The sequence below is a fragment of the Diorhabda sublineata genome, chromosome 1, assembly GCF_026230105.1.
Source record: "Diorhabda sublineata isolate icDioSubl1.1 chromosome 1, icDioSubl1.1, whole genome shotgun sequence".
NCBI lineage: Eukaryota > Metazoa > Arthropoda > Insecta > Coleoptera > Chrysomelidae > Diorhabda > Diorhabda sublineata.
Window position 1 is genome coordinate 38,710,991 of NC_079474.1, and position 17,205 is coordinate 38,728,195.

The 17,205-nt window shown below is 30.2% G+C and overlaps 1 protein-coding gene across 1 annotated transcript in view; it reads left to right on the forward strand.

Annotated features, from left to right (window-relative positions):
* The window catches only part of LOC130443532 (cytoplasmic dynein 2 heavy chain 1), a 71,113-nt gene extending 66,518 nt beyond the window's left edge, over positions 1-4,595 (forward strand). Inside the window, exons 65-69 of the mRNA XM_056778283.1 lie at positions 765-888; positions 1,050-1,354; positions 2,287-2,483; positions 3,696-3,885; positions 4,302-4,595. Of these exons, the coding sequence (XP_056634261.1) occupies positions 765-888; positions 1,050-1,354; positions 2,287-2,483; positions 3,696-3,885; positions 4,302-4,454 (969 nt within the window). The 3' untranslated portion in view covers positions 4,455-4,595. The remainder of the gene's footprint in view (positions 1-764; positions 889-1,049; positions 1,355-2,286; positions 2,484-3,695; positions 3,886-4,301) is intronic.
* Positions 4,596-17,205: the final 12,610 nt, after the last annotated feature.

Consider the following 17,205-nt stretch of genomic DNA (forward strand, 5'->3'; position numbering starts at 1 on the left):
CTTAAATCATACATTTTTTTCCCTTGAATAAATTGGCCGCAAATATAAAAAAACGAGACGGCATCTCGTTCACAATTTCTTGTACCTATTTTGCACAAATTGATACAGTGAAAGATGATATTAGAAGATATTATTTCTCTGTAATATTCAAATATCATCTGTCGTACATAACTAGCGGTGCAAGAAACACTGCTCACGCGCTCTGTTATTTCTCTTCCTACACCAATAACGTGCGAAAACCGACATTGATTGGGCGCAAAAATCAACCATTGTCAAATTACTGTTCTTAGTTCTTAAAAAGCAAATATTCTCAAATTCTAATCACATTTCTTTTTATCTATATTCTCATATAATCACAATATATTTATTAAAAACAATTTGTTGGCCCAAAATATTAAACTGTTCAATATTTTATGTTCCTTAAATTGAATAGTACTTCAATTCTCCTCAACATCATTCACTCATTTTCTACATGCCCTAATTTTTATTCAACTTTAGACTCAAAATAGTCTTTTACTAAATATACAACGAAAATAAATATTTTTCTACAATTTCCCGATTGGAAAAATAAGTACGGGAGAAATTCGAAATAAAATTAAGGTGGACATATTTAGATGTTCTGTGTTGCTCTTCTATAGTTTCCTAGTTAGAAATAAATCCAAATATGGATGTTACTTGATATTGTCCATTACATTTCTGCTGGTTAAAAAGCCTTCTATTGAATCAGAAGTAATAAAGATTCAGATTTCTGATAAATTTTTTAGGAATACATCAAACTCATCAAACAAATACCAGCAACTGATAAACCATCAATTTTTGGACTGGCTGAGAATATTAACAGAGCATGGGAGAAGCAGACTTCTTGGAAAATAACATCTGAGTTAAAACGTACGTCCCATCAATACTTATGTTATCATTGACATTATAATCTAAATCTCCTACAAAATTGTTGTCAGTTTATTTTCTTCAATCATTATAAACTTTGGTCAAGAATATGTGAATTGATTTGTGTTTTCCTTCACCTGTTACACTCAATGCATTTTTTTCAGATTTCTATCTACAGAGGAGTATTCCAAAAAAATTTGATCAAGAATATTTCCAAAAAGGCTTAGCGCCTTTCTTCTCACAATGGAAAAAAATCAATAAAGGACACGAGTTCATAAGAATCGATAGCGAGATTCAATCAGAGAAAGAAAATGTGATCGAAACATTTATCCAGAAAGAATTTGTATACGCTGTTGAATTACTCCAAACAATTCACAAACACTTTATGTTATTAAATAAGATGTGTAAAGGGGTGATTCTGCCAGACGAAAAATCATTATTAACGTGTCACTCCTTGTTAAAATATGAGGTGAGTAATGAAAATTTATTGCGCATGAATTATAGTTTTGCATAGGCAAAACAGTAATATACCAAGGTCTTATAACGACTGTTTTTTGTAAGAAGTGTTGATTGACTGATTCTAATCTATCCAAAAGTACTTATCGTAATTCAATTATCATGTTATAAAATGATACAATAGAATACGAAATATATTAATAATTTACTAACTAACATTAACGGCATATGAAAATAGTGTAACTTAATATGGATGTAGATAAGTTATTCAAATTCAAATAAACTATAAAGTACAGAATTCAATCTAACTGTTGAAAATCAAAATTTTTTGATATCGTAAAGCAGTTTGGAGACTAAACTGAACATCATCATATATACAAGCTCAAACTTTAATCAATCTTTTAGGAATGAAAGTCACAATGCATTTTGGATTAAATATTATTTTAGTGAAAATTTTAGAATGTAGTAAAATCTTACTACATTCTTTCAGAAAGAGATTTTGTGCAACTAAAATTCAACTTTTCCAAATCTAGCTAATTGATTTATTTCACTACAAGGGAGCCTTTGTCGAAATGTAATGAAATGTAAAAGTCATGTTCATTGCGTCCTCAAAATTTATCGTAGAACATGAAAATGCTCCTTATTTATCAAAATTATTCTGTGTGGATGTAAATTGAGGTTTATATAGAAGATTCCATCGTGCACACCAACTTCTAATTCAGATGACAACCTACGATTTGTATCAGCTGATATCCCCGCTACTTTCCAAGTTATATTTTCATAAAATCTTAAAAAATCAAAATTATTCTGTGGAGATTCTTAACAAATAGAAGAAAAGTGAATAGTTTGTGTTGTTGTTAAGCTTCGAGATGCTTAAAAGAATAGTGTGTTAATAATGAGGCTCAATTGTTGGTATGAAACGTCAATTTCATTGAATTGTTACAGACTCCAAAAGCATGGTTGGATATTTGGAGAGGACCTAAAGAGCCAAATGAATATTTAAAAAAATGTATGAGCAAAACTATTTTCTTGACTCAATGGAAAGATGGGAATATCAACAATGTTCTACAAAATCCGACAAGTTTAACATCATTATTTCACCCTGAAGCATTCATCGCTTCCTATAAGCAACATTTCGCGAAGTAAGTTTTTGTTTATATCAGTTATCACAAAAATTAAGTATTATTTGATTAACAAAAGATCAAAAAATTGTGGTTCAATAACAAAAATTCCCGAGAGCTGGGATTTTCGTTAAAATGAGTTTGAAAAGTTACTCAAGCTCAAAGCTCAATTTTCAATTATTTAGATTTTTGTGGTGAATAATAAGTTGTAACAAAAAAATCAAAGAAATTGTAGATCATAAAATTAATTATAAAAATTATCTATATCCTTTTTTCGATAAGTGTTACCATTTCTGAAACATCAAGATTCGAAAACTTAAAAAAGTCACATTATACATAATAATATGGACGTTTATGCCACATTAAATATAAATGAAACCATGCCTCTCTTCACTCATTTCCTAATGAGTTAAGGTTTTTCAAAACTTACTTTTTCACTAAGTCCACCCGCTTGATTTTGAGTAATATCTGTCCACCTTGTGTTTGAATGGCTACACTAGTATTTATAAAATATATCTGGACTCGGTTTCATTTGTAATAAACTTCTGACTGGAGGTGTGGTTACTGTGAGTCATGGAATTGATATTTTGATCGACTTAAGTATTACAATGAATGACATTTCATGTGCAGTAAAAAATCAATTGCTTTAGTGTAAAAACAGCATATGAATCGAGCAGTTATTACATTAAACATCAATCCAACTTGTACTACAGCTGAAATATGAATGAATATGATGCTTGTTTCAAAGTATGTAACTTAATATACGGAGATGGAAGAAATGAGAAGATTGAAAAGAAAACAGCGCTGGGAACTCGAAGAAAAATTTAAAATTTATATAATATTTTTGAGAGCAGCTCGAGCGATTCATATTAGGTAAATTGCAGAATATTTGCAAAAATTGGATTTATATCTTTTTATATCAATAATAAAAATGGAGTAGAGATAATACACGTTAGTAGCGTGGTGATATATGGCGAATAATGAGTAACTTCCTAGAATCACGATATCTCAGAAATTAGAAATTTTATTATGAAAACCGAAGGAACTGTAACCTTTAAGTAAATTCTGGGATGTACTTTTTCTGGTGGTACACCCAAGGACTCCATAAAATTCAGCTCTGTGACAATTTTTGTTATTAGAAATGTCTAAATACAGCACAATAATTTTTGACGCACCTGTCTATTTAGATACAATATATTAATTTTGTTAAAATGGCGTAAAAAATGATTTAAGGTCGAATCAAATTCCAATGGATGAGCTAAAATTGCATACCAGTTGGAAACCACAGACAAATTCCTTAATTTTAACTGATCTGTTAATTGAAGGGGGTATATTTGAGAATGGTATTATTAAACCATGTTTACCAAACACTGAAAACCTATGTATCGTACCTCACCATTGTTATATTACGTGGATAAAGAAGGTGAGTATATGCATCATAATATTCTTTATGTCCTTCAATGATATAATGTACCTTCTGATACTCTTGTAGTGGTAACTATTGCTTTTTGATCAATTAAGTATATGCTAATTATACTAAACCCACTGTTTACGCTACTAATGTATCAACCCCCAAATTATACTGACACGCGTTTCGATGATCTAGTTATCGTCTTCAGAGGCTGAAGGTAAACAGTTTACCTTCAGTCAAGTAACTTGTTTATCAAAGCGCGCGTAGAGTTATTGTGAGTTATGGTGTAGTAGTAGTGTGAACAGTGTGTTCAGTATGGGTATCACCAACGGTTCCAGAAATTCCAACGTATTATATGCTAGTTAACTACTCATACGTTTTTGCACAATATCTATCAAAACTTCTATTATTTATTGACTCCATTTTAGGATCATGTACTTGAAGATGACAATAATATCAACGTCCCCCTGTATTCTACATCTACAAGAGAAAATAAAATAATTTCAATACAAATTCCTTGCGACAAAAATGAAAGAGAAAAATGGTTACTGTCTGGAATTGCTTTCTATTTGACATATTAACATGTTTTTGCCAATGAGATGGGCTATAGCTAAAGTCATAGAAAACATGATATTCTACAATAGTTTTGTTGAAAATACCACATAATATAATATTGATAATATTTTATCACATTACAATAAAATAAAATAATGTTTATCACTTAACAATGAAGTTTTATTTATGGAAAGTAATGGATTATTCACCCAATAAATTTCTGCTTAAAAGGTTATTACATTTAAAGAAGGAAGCGACTCACAAAGATCTATTTAAATTATACATACAGTTCTTAATTAAGTTTTCGAAGCCCTAGTACTTCATAGAAGGTACTCACAGTTTCCTGTGGTTTTCATTAACTTGCGAATTACACAACTACTACTACTAGTTTCCGAAAAGTCACTTAGACTTATAATTGTGAAGACGGAGATCATCAGTGATAGTACAGTGTTTCATGTGAAATCGCAAACAGTTATTATAAGTTGGTGATTAGTATATCTGAAAATATAAGTGATGTTTAGTGAAAAAATAATAGGTAATTAGGGACAAAATAGTAACATAACACTAGTTTCTATGATTTGCTAATTTTTATTTTTGACATTAGAAATGTTACATTCATGAATTGATTAGTCTCTAAGTTTTTGCAACATCTAGGCCATATTCCTAACAATATTTTAACTTGTATTTTGAACTAAGATATTTCCCAAGAGAAGTTTTGCGTTGCCAGCCTGTCACCAGATTTGAACCCCTGCCCCATCAAACCTGTGTGGAATTTAATAGGGCAGAGACTGCACCTACTTCACAAACTGTTATGCAGTTAGTTCTACAGAATTAAAATTCCACAAAATTAGATGTTATGAGTAGACATTCAATACTTACTTTGTACAAGAGTTTGTTCAGTTATGAGGCTATGATCTTATTCTAGAAGTGAGGATGTCACATTGTGATATCATTTCTTAAAAAGTTTTAGTCGATAGAATAAAAGAAGCGTATTGGTGGAAATATGAGTTCAAATAAAACTAAATTATTTATCAATGTTGCTTTATTGGGGAAGGTATACATCTTTGGTATAAATATCGTTGCAATATATAAGGTTCCATAATACGTTGTATCGGATTGTTACATTTACAGCTACATTAATATTGATCCCTTCTAAATATAAACATTTACTATTTTCTTGGTTGGCTTTTTTAACAACCGGATTCTTTTTTATGATTCCCTATAGATAACTCCTATTCAAAATATTTCATAACAGAAAAATTTGTCAAAAACTGTCAGCACAATGAAGATTCATAAAATTATAGTTTGATGTTTTCACACATTTTAGTCAAATATATATTTATTTAAAGTGTTTCTTACTAAATAAATTCTGTGGACTTAGTAAGGACACACATCCACTCACAAATGTCAAGCTTCTAGTAACATACGCAGGAAATCTCTTGAATTTGACCAATTGAATCACCTCGAAGGATTTTCTATGGGCTAGGGCGAGGGTAATTAAGAAGATTTTCCAGCTATTTAGGTCTGACAAAGCTTTGTCATTCTCAGTATTAGTACTGAAAAGCTCTTAATAAACAGTTACAAGAAATATTGGTTTATAATTAATAATTAAACATTTTCGATCAAAAATATTGTTTGTCAGTTATGGAATATACTTATTCTGATATACCAAGTGTCTTATCTACTGATTCAATTCTTGATCCTCGCTCGTTTGTTGTTGATAAAAAACATCACATTCACAAGATTAGCACAAAATGTGTGGACGACCCCTCACTTCTAATGGTGCTCCCATCTACCACAGATAGAAGAAACCGACAGTTTACGACACATCCGAATCCTTTGTTGTGAAGGTATTCGAAACTATGTTTTATGGAGTGTAGAGAAGGAGTAACGTCTCTAGGTTAAAAAATGTGAGCTGATTTTTGATGGGTAAATAGGTGGCGCTGATTATAGAGGGTATTCGCTTGAATTTTACGCGCTGATTTGAAAATAACTGTATAGTAATGCTTTAAATAATGCACCGTGATAATGAAATTAGTAGTATTAAAATAATGAAACGATTAACAAAACAGAATCTCGTCAAATTAACTTTATTATTTAGCTATTTATTTGGTTTAGATAATACATATATTCTAATATGTAAAAAAAAGTAGAATCATGTAACAATAATGAAATAGTATAAAAAAAACATTTTGGTTGATTAAAATAAAATAATGAATTTTATCCGTAACTAATATAATAATTATAGCGATATAATTAGATCAATAAAAATAATAGAATAATAAAAAAATATTTCGGTTCATAAAAATAAAATATTGAACTTCATTAGCAACTAATATAATAGTTATAGTCATATAAAAATATTAATAAGAATAATAAAATAATTGAAAATAAAACATTTTGGTTCATAGAAATAAAATATTGAACTCTATCCGCAACAAATATAATAATTATAGTTTTGTTAAAATATCATTGGTAATTAGCTTATGCAAGCAGGTACAGAATATATCAAGTTCTTAATAAAAAATAAAAATCTAATAAGATATTAAGGATTGCACAGCTTTTCACATGAATATAATCAAACGTCAGTCACAACTTTGATAATTTCTTATACAGTAAGTGTTTAACTTCAGATCTCAATCCCATAGTACAATCAGCGCCACGTATTATCCCTACAGAATTCAGACCATTTTTTAAACGTACCGTCCATAAGAGATGTTACTCCTTCACTACACTCCATACTGTGTTTAAATTAACAGGTGATCCTCACAACTATTGTTGTGAGATAATTTTGTTTGAAATTTTTATTTTTGAAGCAGAAATCAGATACCGAATTAGTTTGTACCTCTGAGGTGAGCTAGCAAAAAATAGATTGTTTCCGAATAAATTGCCCAATGCGCTTGAATTCACATTTCTCAGTTTCAAAAACAAAGCAATTGGATCTTTTTTTATAGTCCCGGATTTTTCAACGCTGAATTAAAACTTTATCACCATAACAATTATTAGAATAGAATAATTTAAAAATGTTTAGGCTCAAGTTTATCATTATAGTCAATGTTTAAGCTATTGACAGTCTAAAAATCCATGACCCGACAAATCTGCTAGTTTTTCCTTGTTTCCTGTGAATGATTTCAGCAGAAGTATAGATACTTGCAATAAAGCTGCTGAAAGCCATAATATACCATCATAAACATTTTCGATTCACAAATAAGTTGAAAAATATCATGCTTTGAAGACGTTTGAAAAACAGTTGTTATGCCCTTCCCAATGAGAACTAATTTCTTGACAGGATGATTATTAACATAGCATTAAGTAATTTATCGCAGTAAGGAAGGAAGTAAATGCTCATATAACAAATCTGAAAGCATTGTAATAGTGTTTTGATAATATTTCACAGTATTTGACAAAATGTTTCTAAAATAGGTTAGTAAAATAGAAGTTAACGAGCGGGAATTCATTCTACTCATTTATATTTATGCATAATTTTGAAGCTCATAGAACATAAGTTTCACGGTATTTCACTAAAAAAAGGTCTACATTAACCTCATCTTATTAAATATACATTTTAAGGGAACCTATAATTCTAAACTAAAATAATATTGAGCAAATTTTTAATTCATCTAATATCTTCAAATCAAGGATAACATCACAATGCATGGGCTAATAAAAGGACAAATACATTATTTTATTATAATATTCAATGGACAATATGGACATTTATACAACAGTGATATGACTTGGCAAGATCATAATCTCTAAAAGCAATATTCAGGTTATTTTAATGAAATGTTTATATTTACATAAGTACTATAGTTTTGAAACACTTCATATATTTATATTCTCTATGGATGTTAGGATTGAATATAGACAAGAAATAAACAATGTCATGTCACTATTGTATAAAAAAATTAACATACGTAAGCTGTTATGTATCATTTTTAGGCCGTAGCCGCTATTTCCTCTTAATAGTAAGTAAGTGATATTTTTTACGAAGTAATGACAAAATGTTTTATCACTTTATTTCAAAATATGGTTGCCCTACATATTATAAAAAAATGTGTTACGTTCTAGATATAAATCATTCTGTCAATTATTATCACTCTCATTATTTCAATTATTGGTATTTACAAGATATTTCGATTTTTAATGTTCGGGGAACGTATATAATGATAATGCAACAAGAGACAATTCTCAATATTTGAAACAGATGGAGTTATAGATTTGTGCAATGAAACATTATGTCTTTACATTCATATTTTCATGTCATACCAGGACATTATTGTGTTTTTATACCTTAAATACAAATATACATAAAGTACAAATTATAGCAAAAAATAGTTTTTGATTGACCAGTCTATATTTAGATGTATGTAAATAAAATTGGCAATTCTGGAAGTTTCGACTGATAGCTAAATTTTATGCATCAACGGCTGATTAATGATTCATTGTCTGTTCCTCTAGTTTCCGTAAAGAAATACTTGCCAATATCTTTGGAATCTAATTTTCCAATATTATGCTATTTTTTGTGAACAGCGGTAGTTTCTGAACAATAAAGACTACCTCCTACATATGTGATCTTACCTACAAATTCTTGCCGCCATGGCAATAAATTTTTTGGTTGAATCCTTTTTAAATTTGTTTAGCATACTTAAACAATTTGTGATAATTACACATCTCAAAGTTCTTTAGACCCAATTGAGGTTTTGTGTTTAATTTTCAGCATTTCAATTCACAATTCAAAATACTAACAACAAAAACTATGACAATTATAATGTCAAGGTCTTGTTGCGGGTGAAAATAAAAAATTGATAAACTTATTTACAAAAAATTATTATTCAAAATGAACTGGCATGACATATGTACCATGGGTACTAATAGATATATAATCAACTAGTTAGTATTCTTGGTACATGAAAGACTCTAATAATTCTACTGAGTCAACATTAAACTAGCTACGAAATCAATTCATCACACATCCCAAATATACATTTCTTATACCAAAAGTACAGGATATATTGGACGACTAGAAGCTGGAAAAGTAATTTTAACATAAGTTTCTTTGAAAAAATTACAGACGTTAGTAAATGATTATCTGATGAAAAGCTGACAAAATAGCATATATACATAGAATTCTCATGAGTAACGTATTCATATAGTGACAGTTATAAAAGGTCTAGTGATTAAATATGTCAGTCAATATTATCAGTAATAAAAGAATAGTTAAAGATGATTAATTCGTTATCAGGAATATTTAACCTCCAGCGATTTTTTGAGAACTTAATTTCAACGTCTGAATTTACGACTATCAACAATACGAGCAAAACTTTAATTCAATCGGTATAGGTACAGGGTTAAATGTAAGTTAGACAATGTACTGAAATCTTTGATAAGGTTGCTTCATACTGTTAAATAATATGAGCAATATTTTACAATTGACAAATTTTGAAACTGAAGAATCATTTTTCAATTAGATGCAAATTTACATAAAACTCTCAAACAATTGATATCTGACTATTCTCTATCTGGAGAGGTCTATGTGAAATTGTTATATAGAGACAGAAGAAAATAATATTTCTGTATTTCTCATAGCTGCTTGTAATTGCTATAACCAACATTCTGGGAAATAGCGATGTATATTATCCAATGATTTAAGTAGAACATTTCAAGAACTCAAGATGCAGAGGTAGTCAATCATTAAGGATTGATAAGACTTAATATTTGCACGTCAAGCATTGATGATTTCCTAATGATCTGATGTTTAGTGGACTATCAGGAATATAATTAAATTTAGATAATTATTTGCATAGAAATGCTAAATATATACCTTGCTTAGAGGTCAAATATTGCAAGAAATTTATTTATAAGTAAACATTTCAAATCATTCAGTTCAGATACAAATGAGGTTCATGGATGATGTCAAATTCTAAAGATTATAAGCGCTTTTTGTAATATGCAGTTTAATTATCGAACATTTTATCAGTCTTTATGCATATTTACAATATTTTATGATTTGTGGAACCACATAAAATTTGATTATACGCACACAAATCAATTATTATCAATGTTTATGTGAATCACTTCTCATTTTATTATATTTTTTATAAGTGCTATGAACAAAATTTCGCAAATATCGGTATAAATGATTGAGGCACAGACTAGGAAAGGCAGGCTTGATATGATAAATAATGTGATATTATTATAATGAGGCATTTTTGTTCAATTTGCTCATTCTAAAATGGATGCGTAATATAGTGTCAACAGGTTGTTATCAAATGGAGAAAGTAATTGTTTTCATTCGTATTAATATGATTTTCCAATACTTGACTAACAAGTATGAGCATATCAACAATGCGATGTTGTTAAACATTCGAATACATGTTGATGAGAAATTGAATTAATTATGTGTAATTTGAGCTTGGTTAATATGGTTTTGTTTATTTGATTTCAAATTGTCTTGTTTCAATCCATGCAGATTTATATTGACTATATTTTAACCGTTTTTGTAAAGCGTACTTGAATTATCATTCCACACATAATGATGAATCGCATGATGAATCGAAGTGAGCAATCATAATATAAATTCTCTCACTTGTGAGACTTTCGTGGACAAATGGAAAATTCCTCTACTCTTTTTTAAGTCGAGCAAAAATGCAGCGAAACTTCATTTTTTTCGTCTAAAAATAAATTTCATATGTCAATTGAATATTGTTGAGTTTAATTAAAAAATAAAATTGTTCAAAAAGAGCATCGGGTTTTGTTACTTCAATTCAACAGAAACTTCAAATTACTTATTTACTAATATTATTTAATTATAATTTTTTTTATACGCACGCAAGTGTATCAAGTGGCCCTTTTCAGCCGCCCCTTGATGATACTATGGTAGTGCTGTCTACGAGTAGGCATACCGTCATTAGTATCGTTTTGTTTAGTGATGATTAGGGGCTCTGGACCTTCTTCTTCTTTTTCCTACTTTATTTTAGGCACATTGCCTGTTTATTCTTCGCAGCATGCCCATTGCCTCAATTTATGGTAAGATTATCACTCCATCTTTTTTGTGGCCTTCCCATACTTCTCATCAGTGATGAGTTGTCTCGTGCTGTCCTTACAATTCTTTCTTCGCTTATTCTATTTATGTGTTCGTCCCATCCGCGCTTTCTGCTCAGTACCCATTCGTTAATATTTTCCACTCTGCATTTTTACCTTATGTCCTAGCTACGTTCCCTATCTAGGAGCGTTTTTCCAGCAATTTTTCGTAGAACTTCCATTTCGCTTGTTTCCAGGGGCCTTTTTGTTTTCTACTGTGTACGTCATTATGGGTCTGATTACAGTTTTGTAGATTCTTGAATTGGCCTCAATACTTATGTATTTGTTTTTCAATATAGTGTCGTTCAGACATCCGGCTGCTCATGCTGCTTTTATTGTGTATTGCCTTACCTCTGTCTCAATATCACCATATCCAGATAGTTCTATACCCAGATATTCGAATTTCATTTCTTGCTGGATTATTTTGTCGTCTACGACCAGCTTGCATCTAAGAGGTATTTTTGATTTTGTCAGGCTTCTTGTTTTGGAGATTTTACTGTACAATTAAAGTGATATAGCAGCTGTTGGAGGTGGTCTTCGTTTTCTGCAACCGGCACAGCATCGTCAGCATAGCACAGAATTGTAATATTGGCTCTGAACCTGTAAGTGATATTCTCTAATTCGTCTTTCTCGGTGTCTGCAGTGTACCTATCCTCGGCTGTTACCAATTAAACGTGCGTTGTCTCGTTTTTCCATCTTTCTTGTCACGTTCTTAAAGTTTGTTCTCTGGTTCTTCTTTTTTTATGTTTTGTTACTTTTCAGTGCTCCCATGCATGTAGCTTCTATTGGTAATCATCAGGTCTATTGGTGTGATTCCCGTTATTACTTGCAGTACAACGCCTAAGGTTGTTCTGATTGCTGACGCTACCCGTGAAAGTATGTTTTTTTGTAAGCGACTTAGTATTGTATTGGTTCTTCTATTGACGACAGCATATTGTTGAGAGCACTGCAAATAACCGTTATTTTGCAACTGCTTGTTCACCCACGTTCGGGAGAATCCTTATTAGCTCTGACATTTTTTCTTCTCCCTTTTGTGCTGAAGATTCGATATGTTTTTGGAAGCTCAACCTTGTTGTCAACTATATTTCCTAGAGAGAGAGAGACTTTTGTAATTCTTTTCAGCGTGAAGATAATATTGGCTCTGTTTTGGCATCGTCATATCAGTGTTGTTGAGAGCTAATTTGAGTCCATTCTATTTCTTCCATATATGGATTCGCTTCATGGTAACTGAAACATTACAAAATGACAAAGTCTACGTACTCTTTCCCATTCCTAATCAAGACCTAAAAAAAATACCCAATGATTTTTTCAATACATGTTATTGATGTAAACAAAGTTATAATTATTCTCGACAATAAAAAATTAAAAAATGTTTAGAGAGATAGTTGATTTAAATTTGAATAAAAACAAATTCTTCCGTTTCGTAGGAAACATAAAAAAATATATTCTCCATAAAAAATTTCAATGTTGTCGTGACTTCAGAGACTAAATATTTTGGAGATGTTCATTGATTTCAACCAGTTTTAGATTAAGTAAATTGTACAAATCAAGTTTAAGATGATAGAATAGGAAAGTTCATACTCAATTTCGATAATTTGTGATAAAAACACTTTACGTGCTGGATTTATAAAAGTTTATTAAATAAACATGTTTCATTCTTGTCTTAGAGCTTGCTATTTTATATTTCGAAGGAAAATCTAATGGACTATAAATGAAAGAAATCCTTGAGAATGACTTGTAGTTCTGCATCATTTTTATTGATTTCTGTACAAGTGCACAGGGCGCCGTCTGAAAATGTAATACTTCATCCAACGTCTGCAAAAATTGTAAATACAGGAGCGATTTTGAAATTAAATATAATGTGTTCGATATCACTTTCAATTTCAAAGGTTTCACGTATAAAGAAATAAGGATAAAATTCTCGTACCAGCCTCCTTAATTATTTCGTATGTATTTAAAACTAAAATACATGTCCTGTCACCTGGAAGATACTGTTGAGTTGTCTGTTTTGTTGTTAGTTGTTCATAAATGCTACATTTCGTTTGCATAAAATTCTTACTACGCTAGCTGAAAAAACCCTTTTTTCATCATTCCCATATCCATATGATATGATATCAAATATTTGCATGAAATACGATAAGTTGATAGAATACATAATTTTGGATTCTTGCTGAGACTGAATTATGATAAAGTTAATCGGTGTTAGGAATAAATTTTAAGAAATAGGCTCTGAATAATTGAAAATTCATCAAAAATGAAAAAAAGATATTTATTCCATGCAGCCCTGGTAATATGAACTTTTGCTATCCTATCATTTCATAAAATTCTTAACAAACTATGAAATGGATTTTGAATTTTAATTAAAAAGCTTTTCACATTCTCAAATCTGTACAATGCATTGATGAAGAAAAGCACTCTATGAGGAGAAAATAACAAAACTAGTGAAAAAATACTTAGTCATTTACATTAGGCGTTAGTATAATTTAAAGAGATATCCGTATGACAGATAACACTTAAAATCAACAATACTTTCTCATTTCAATGGGAATACAAGTATTCAAAATATAGTCAGGGAAAAAAAAATTTGTTCGAATTCAACATATCTTCCTCAAAAATTTAGAAATTTTTGAGATTATTTCTATTTCAAATCAATGCTTTTCTGAGTTAAGCAACTACCTAGAATACTTAGAATTTGTCCCAGTTAAGTGACTCAAGAGAGACCGGATTATTGGTCTATCGAAAAGAGTTTCCACTAGCATCAACAGATCTTTACACATCATACAAGCAATTGCAAATCACTTGTTTGAAGAGCATGAAAGGGTGATTAGTATAATACAAGCTTTGGTGTTTTTCCATCGTCCACACACATCCCATATTGTCCGCTCTGATGTAACGAAATAATTTAGTGGCATTTTGACATAAAATGTCATTTGCACCACATTATACCGGAAATTAATGGTTCGGTAAGCAATAGGAATAAACCACTATTAGTTCACATCAGTCTGATCATGGCGTTCCATACATGTTCTTCCACATATTAAGACAATGCACAACCCTATTGTTAGGTAAGATTTAGCACGGCTATGCTAATTGTATTTAGAGAACAATAGTATACAATTCCCACCATCCGATCTATCTTCATTTGAACATATCTGGTAGGCTATTGAACTTTCAGTAACCCCGATGGATCTAAGCAGTAATTTTTTATGAAATTGATGTAACATGAATTGAAAGTATCTAAGGAAATAAAGACCACAAATCCAACGTACATCAGTGAGTGCGGTCTCAGAACAAGTTTTTGATCTAGCTTTCTCTATGAAGTATGAAATATTTATGTTGGATTCTAGTAGATTCGTACCACTTTATAATTAACGTTAATTGCTTCTGCAATATGTATCTAAACCAGACAGTTTTCTTGTTCCTAAAGTTTTATTTGTATCTGTAAATTAGAGTTGACCAATAATTTACAATAATGTAATTGAGTATTATATTCACTAATTCTGTATTGACAAAAAAATCTATAACTACTTATACAGTTGGTATTCACATTTTCAAGAAATAGTCTAAGGTGTAATTGACATATGCAGTACATTTTCATAGTCTACTTTAATAGATTACTCTAACCTAATTAAGAATAGTGTTTTGTCCCTCAGAATCACCAATCTGGAAGGCTAAAAAGTTACAAATAATATACAGATAAGCATGTTCAGTCACTAAATTATAGATTATAATCCAGAAGATATGTTAATTCAGCTAAATTTATCTCATAGATACAAAGCTAGTTTCCGAATCACATTTTTATATTGTTTTCCTTGAAGTGCCCATCTTCGAACAATATATTTCATTTTTTTCAATAGTTTGTTTATTAGAATTTTTTCACCCAATTATTATCCGAACAAGTATTTGTGTTGATTGAAGAAAATGGAATTGAGTGAAATAGTAGATCATGAAGTGCTGTCTAGAGCTTCTTGGACAAAATGGAAAAAAGTGGCGTCAATGTGTGTAATCTCCAATAGACTCAAATCAAAACGCCCGTCATCTCAGTTGACTGGACCCGGCGAAAATCTTTTTAAGCATGCAAAAACGTCTACCAATGTTTTATATTCTACATTTTGATATACACACGAACAATTAAGTACTCGAAATAATCAACAGTGCCTATTACTGTAAATTATTCATGGCTCCATAAGCATAAGAAGAAATTCTCTTCAATAATAATCAAATTTAATTGAAGTTTGTATAGCTTCCGCATCCCCCATAGCATCCAGATCCGGCACCTAGCGATTACTAACTTGAAAAAATATTTCAGGGAAAAAATTGAAATTAGGGAGTTATACTTGAAAAAGAAGTCTAACTTTAGGCTAGATATATATCGTTCTATGATAATGGTATGGAAAGACTAGAATATCATTAGATATTGATATTTATATAAACTAATAATAAAACAAAATTTGACTGAAAAAGTTTTTTGTTCACTTGAGGACTTATTAATCAAAGTTCAAGTCACGAACTGTCACAGTTAATTCAACTTGAAATATGGTAACTTGGTAGCAAATCACGAATTTGAATTTCGATTAAGATTAACTCTTGATGAGAGTTCAATTTTCAATTAATTTTCATGTGGCGTTAACTTTTCTAATTGATATGTCCACAAATTAAACTGTCTCTAATTGCCGATAAAAAAAATCATTTGAGAATCGAAGCATAGCATAACAACTCTTCCAACAATGAGACATGATATGAGTGTGTTTTTTTATTAAAATGTTTGTGGACTAGCTGAAACGCGAATATATTCACAACTTTACTGGATTGACTGAACTCAAAGTCTTGATAACCTCCTTCTTAATTACACTGCTCCATAAACTAACTGGCAAAATGTACATCTTATATCTGTTTCGAATTTATAACCTCAAGGTAAACAAAAATGTCAAACTTAACTATCCTACTATTTTTCCTATTTAGCAGAAATGAATTTCACAACATCGGCAGCTTTTTACATTTTAGTCATGTGATGTAGAATGTTATTGACTTCGTCAATAGTCAAACGAACAATTTTGTTTTGAGTCGATTATTGCTTGTTTTTATTTTATTAGAAAGTTGATTGGAAAGCGTTAGATTTTTTGAAAAGTAACCTTTGTACAAGATTAAATTTCAAATACCAAAACAAGTTGCGCCATCATTTACGTTAAATTATAATTTTAATTCGTGATCTTCATTTTAGAAACATGAGTTTTAAATTCAAATTCAGGAACTTATGATACATATATTGAGCTGAATTATCATATTAATAAATTTTTGAGACGAAGTTTTCTCAATATACAGTTTTATTAGAAAATGTCAAAACAAACCTTTCACTCCATTAGAAGCTTATTCTGTGTTAGATTTTTGAAAAAACCAGTTCAATTGAACAAATTTATTTGAATATATCCATTTCAACTGAAGTTCTTATAGAAAAAGTCCATATTGTGATAGTGTTGTAACTCTTACTAATGCAGATTCTAATAAAACAAACTGTAGAGAAGTTCATTGTGAAAAAAATCTTATTTTCTCATTTATTTATGTATCAACTCTAGTTATTGTTCAATTTGTGCATAGAAAAGAAAGAGGTACCATAGGAACCTGATAGAATGTTTTCAAGAAATACATATACACATACTAAGTATATTCACCAGACAAATGTTCACGATTATATTC